Source organism: Pseudopipra pipra, chromosome Z (assembly GCF_036250125.1).
Source record: "Pseudopipra pipra isolate bDixPip1 chromosome Z, bDixPip1.hap1, whole genome shotgun sequence".
Lineage (NCBI taxonomy): Eukaryota > Metazoa > Chordata > Aves > Passeriformes > Pipridae > Pseudopipra > Pseudopipra pipra.
The window spans coordinates 1,586,843-1,592,842 of NC_087581.1; the positions used below are offsets into that span (position 1 = coordinate 1,586,843).

At 45.1% G+C, this 6,000-nt stretch overlaps 1 protein-coding gene across 3 annotated transcripts in view; it reads left to right on the forward strand.

The window, feature by feature from the left end:
* The window catches only part of DYM (dymeclin), a 215,577-nt gene extending 209,577 nt beyond the window's left edge, over positions 1 to 6,000 (forward strand). For all 3 annotated transcript variants that reach the window (XM_064641807.1, XM_064641809.1, XM_064641808.1), the window contains one exon: positions 3,429 to 6,000. In XM_064641807.1, the coding sequence (XP_064497877.1) occupies positions 3,429 to 3,578 (150 nt within the window). In that variant the 3' untranslated portion in view covers positions 3,579 to 6,000. The remainder of the gene's footprint in view (positions 1 to 3,428) is intronic.

Sequence of the window (6,000 nt, forward strand, 5' to 3'; positions counted from 1 at the left end):
AGCCAGGCATCACTGCAGCCGTCTAAAGAAGGTGGGTTTGAATTGCTGACCTGCAATTCAGATTCTCCGTGCATTGAGCTGTCCTGGCCCCACTGTTCAGGTGGACCATCACAAATCCGTCACTCCTGCCATTACTTACATTATTTTTATACAAACGCATTCAAAATTGTGTGTATGTAATGGCGACGTGTATGATCCCTCTGCTTAAAAGTCTCATTTTCCTTTTCTACATTTCCAAGATACAGTGCAGACTGTTCAAGGCATGTGTTGAGTGTGAGAGAGTGCAGACTGACTGCAGTGAGTTATAACCTTTAATCTGAAATTGATTATTAAATTGCTGCAGTACGATTGCAATCAATGGCAACATTGATCAGCCTGAAGAAAAGCTTAATAATAAAATCAATGCATGGCTTATTGCCTGAAAATATGAATGCTATCTGATTTATTTTATGCTGCCCCTCCAGCTGAGAGATAATGGGATAGTAAGACCTGAGCATCTCAGATGGAGCTATTGGAACTTCTAATACAATTTTACCTACACTTTAGGGCTGGAGATGTTTGTTAGGCTTCACAAGAGCCCAGAATGCTCCCAGCTTACTGCCACAAGTGTTTGCAAAAGCAGTAGCTGCATCTGTGTCCCCGAACGTGTGTGTGGGGGGAAGTTATCTGTGTTTAATTCAACTGAAATTAGTATCTTTAATCACTTTTTCCCCCCTTCCCTCCCAGAAGGACTACTCCAGGCTGCAGTCCTGGCGTGCAGCCGCCCCTGGGGTGAAGAGTGGCAGCTGTTTAAGGCTTTTCTCTGCCTTGAAATGTTTCCATGGTGTAACCATGAGGTTTAACCATTCATTCTGCTGATGCAGTGCTGAAGGGAATGTGCTGCTGTCAACACTGACCACAAGTCAGGATGTTTTGGAGGGAAGTGGGGAAGACTGCACCGAGGATAAGCAGAGTAGAATATCAGGGTTTTTTTTTAAAAATAAATAGTAATGAAAATATACTTGAGGGCTTGATTGGGGTGAGGTTTAACCTTCCAAAAGAATTATAGTGTCCTGAGAGGAGGGGTAGGGTGGCAGAAGAGGAAGGCAGGGACAGTTTGAGAACTTGGAGATGTGGTGGGAAGGGATAGAGGATATTAATGAAAAGGAGGATCTCTTGAGGCTGATGAGAAAAAAGAAAACTTGCTTGGGCAAGTTCAAAATAGAAAGATACATTAAAGAGAGAGGATAAGGATGCAGTGGAAGGGAGTTGGGGTGGGAGTAGGATAGGAGGCAGGAAATGAGAGATGGGGGTGAGTATGGGTGCAAGGTGCCTGAGAGTGAGAAAATAAAGTGATGCAGAACATTAAACAGGCTCATCAAAACAGACCTGGGAAAGAGAGGTGGTAGAAAGTGGGATGGGTGCGTGAAAAGGCTGTTGTAGAGCTTCTCTACCACAAACTGCATGTCTGACACAGGAAATTAAACTTGCTGATGTATCTTTGAGGTTCTGAGCTTTGAACTCAACAGGAGTTAAGTGCAGAAGTGCCTTTAACAACCTGATCTTTTATGTGCCTTAGTTCCTTGAACAGAGATAGTGGTGTCCTCCTTCCCTCCCTGACTGCTCTGAGGCTGAGCTCCCCACTCCTTCCAAAGTCCTGAAGTACAATAATGACAGTCAAAATGGTTCCTCCCAGGCTCCACATTGTCATCTGGCTAAGTAGAGCTGTGATTGAGGGCCTGACCCCAAAATGAGCCAAACCATGGCAGCTCCAGAATGTGAGAGCACTTGGAAGGTGGCACTGACATCCTCAGTGGTGGAGGAGATGTCACATTGTCACCCAAGGCTGTGGTTGAGCCAAGCTGGACAAGCTGTCCATGGAGACATGTAGGAGGTGGCACATTGTCACTTGGGAGGGTTGGAAGAAGCTGTCCATGGAGACATCCTCCTTGTAAAGCACAGCACAGGTGGCACCTTTGTGTCTTGGTGTAATTGTGTGCTCAGCACTTGCACCAAACTGCTCCAGTAGCAGCAGCAGCAGCACAAGGAAGGAGTAGAAACATAGAGTCACAATCCTTGAGGTGGAAAAAGCCTCCAAGATCATTGAGTCCAAATGTTACCCCAGCACTGGCAAGCCCACCACTAACCCACGTCCCCAGGTGCCACATTTACATGTTTTCTACAACTTTCTACAGGTTTCCATGTTTTCTGGCTCCAAGAATACAAATAACCTGAGTGCACAGAAGTTAAATACATAACCCTGAAAACCAAGAGGCCAAGAAAGGCTCCTTTAAAGGAGACTGATCAAGCCAGAAGTCCTGTACCCTGGGAAACGGGACACTGTGAGCTCAAGAAATAGGATAGGGAATCCCTTCATTATTAATGGGCAAAGAGGCTCCTTAGCCATTGCTGTGCTTGTTCTGATCATGTCACACCGTTGAGTTTATTCTTAGTCTTAGCCACAGCCTTATAAATAATAAAATGCATCGTGTTTTATCTTACCCCAGTGATCATTGCAATGCGGCTTTTGTCTGAGACTCTGCCAAGCTCAGGCACAGGCAACATTTAGAAGTGGATAAAGTGAAGACCAGAGTACAAAAGTAGACTCAGCCCTTCCAAAAGCACACTGAGAGTGAACACAGTGGGTTTTCAGTGTGTGTTGCTTTGGGAGGGGGGTGGGATGAGAGGACTGGGAAACTAAAGTCGCAGCATGTCTGTCTCTGCTCTCTGGTGAGAGACAGGACCCGAAGGAATGGCCAGAGCTGTGTCAGGGGAGGATTGGGTTGGATCTCAGGAAAAAGTTCTTCCCCCAGAGGGTGGTTGGGCACTGAACAGGCTCCCCAGGGCAGTGGGCAGAGCAAGAAGCCTGACAGAGCTCAAGGAGTGTTTGGACAGTGCTCTCAGGGCCAGGGTGGGATTGTTGGGGTGTCCTGTGCAGGGCCAGGGGTTGGACTTGATGATCCCGTGGGTCTGTTCCAGCTCAGGATATTCTGTGATATCACAGGCTGTGTTTATTCTTACAGCCTTTCCAAAGGATTCTCCTGCTAAAGAGCCAAGTAAAATTAACAGCAAAATGCTTTCTAGGGAAAACTGCAATAAACAGGTCTGTATGTGCAAAAGCAAGAAGGCCTTTGTGAAGCTGCTGAAAATGACAGTTTTCCTTAGGACCTTTGTGTTTTGTAAACGATTCACGTGTTCAGTCTGTTAACATGCAAATGGATTGTGACCAACAGTAAAGGGGTTGAATACAATATGCTAATGTAGCACTCATTCAAAGAAGAAATTATAAATGATCTCTTTATCCTGTAAATATTTTCCTTTGGGTCTAATGGTTTAGTTCCTCCCATTATTTTGTTGACCAGACCTCTTTCTTCAGTGTTTACATGGGCTGTGTGTTTGCAAACAGACATGCAAACCTCCCCTCACTGGACTTTGGTTTCTTGTTGCAGAAGTTCCCCGAGCTGAAGTTCAAGTATGTGGAGGAGGAGCAGCCTGAGGAGTTCTTCATCCCCTACGTGTGGTCCTTGGTCTACAACTCTGCCGTGGCCCTGTACTGGAACCCCCACGACATCCAGCTCTTCACCATGGACTCTGGCTGAAGGACACCCAACCCAACCCAACCCAACTCTGTCTTCTTACATAAAACGAACCTCTGCACCGCGTGTTGATACGTGACCCCTTCCAACATGCACCCTCTGACCCCAAAGCTTACAGAGAATGAAGTTGCCACCACTGTACAGCCTATTTTTGGAAGCAGATTGCCACCGACACGCTGGTGACAGGCTGTGGTGTGAGGGACTTGTAGGCACCCTTGTATTTATACCCATAACCTAGAGCTTGTTTGATGAAAATGAGGCCTTACACATGGGGTGTGATGTTACTACCAACCACAAACCTGATTTTTCTTTTAACTTAACGGGGTAAATGAGGAAAGAGGCTTTGGTTTGGAAGCAGCGTTTGTGTTTTTGTTTCTTTCAGGCGAGGCAGCTTCGTTGGGTCAAGCTTTTTATGGTCTGTTGGATTCTGCCGTGGGTTGATTGTTACCTAATCCCATGTTTTCACTCACAGCCCTCCGTTTCCGTGGCACTGTCAGGGCTGCAGTCCTGAAATTGGTGTCTACACTGTCATCCAAGGGAACTAAGCAAGCAGCATCTTAATCAGATTAGCTCCCAGGCAGATTCAAAACACTTGATTTAGATGTTTGTGGGAGGATTTTCAATAGCAAGTCTTTTTTTGTTGTTGTTGTTTTTTTGACTGACTCTACATACGGCTAGAAACACCAGCTTTCGGGGTCAAGTCCCTTACAGACTTGTTTTTCTGTGCTCCTGTACAAAAGTTGTTCCTGGAAATTGAAGGTGTAGGGAAGGGGGGTGGTTGGAAAAAGTCCAAAGAAAATAATTATAAGATTGTAAAGTAGACCAGTGTCCTGTAATGTGCGTAATGGTGACAGTGTGTCCTGGGGATCCTTGACGAAGCTCTGTGTTGAAACCCCTCTTTTTGGTATTGAAGGTTTTATGGCAGAAGTATAAATTTATCTGAATGTAGAGTACTTCTCTTTCTTTCTGTTGTTGTTTTCAAGTGCCCTTTCCTGATACACCTGTTTCAGCAGTGGGAAAAGCAGAAGAAATGTGGTGTGATTTTGAAAGAACATCTCATGTATCAAAGTGGGGATATTTTTTTGGGAGAGACTCCCAACGATGCCCGTTGCACACACGTGTGCACACTCTCCCCATCCCATGTGCTGCTGTGGGGGGGGACTGTCACCAGTGCATTGCATGCCAAAACTTCCAATTTCAAGGAATCAGTTCCTAAACATATGTGGCAACCCTCTGTATTCACTGCCTGCTCCAGCATGTTTTGTTTGTTGACCTGAGGAATCAGGTGCATTTGCTTTCAGACAGTCCTTCAAGTGGCTTTAAATAGAATTTCTTGCACTGTTTGGTCCCCCTAAAGGATGTGCTAAGATTGTACTTTCCTTTTATCTGCTTGTTTAGAGGTGGAAGTCCATTTGAGTCCTACACAAATGGAATTGCTGGCTTAAAAAAAAAAGAGCTTTCCAGATTTATTAAAATATAGCTACAAAGGGATATATATATATATATATCTACAGCCCTGGAGCATTTAGGACTTTATGGCAGAAGCTTTTGAGAAAAGGCAATGTTAAGACTGGGGATGCAGTGTTTTCTTAGGCAAATAGGAGAAATGAATGAACCATGACTGAGCTGCACATAAGTTGATGCTGTGTTTTTGAACTTATTCTGTTTTGTTTTGTTCTTTGAGCAAACGTCAAAAGGGGATGACTTTTCTTACTTACTGTAGTGATTCGTAATTTTGTCTTTATTAAAAGACTAAGAGTGTTTGTGAGTCAGCAGGGCTGCCCAGCTTTGGAGAGGTCAGTCTGAAGATGCACTTTTAAACTGGGGATTCTGAAGCTACTGGGATGGCTCAGTGTTCATCTGTTTTAAGCAGAACTTGAACCTGCCCAAGGGGAGCACCCTCCACCCCGGGGCGAGAGAGGCCTCACCGGAGCAGACAACTCAGCCAGGTGCCAGACTGCAGAGAGCCTGATTTCTTCTGTGAAAGGGCTTTTTACAAAGAGAAGGGTACATAAAGCAGCAGTCTGACAGAATAGGTCAAACCAGCTGCTGAACCAGCGTGGGAGTCGCACAGCGAATTGTCTCTCACTGTCCTCTCGTTGTGGGGACACTGAAGTACAGAAGGAACAGGTTTGTTCCAATGGCATAATTTCCTTGTGTGTTTAATAATATGCTGTGCTCCCAGATCCCAGCTGGTTTGGAACAGCTGGAGTTACCACCTAAAGCTGGAACAGCAGAGCCAGACCAAGATTTACACTAAAATCCATTGGCTCTTCCAAGAGTTGGAGCGTGATGTGGGTCTGGCAGTGCCCTGATGTCTGCACTCTGGTACGGTCACAAATACTCTTGTTTTCCTTCACCTTAGGGATCCTTTTCATTACTTTGTGTGAAAGATTTATTATGCATAATAAAAAAAAAAATAAAA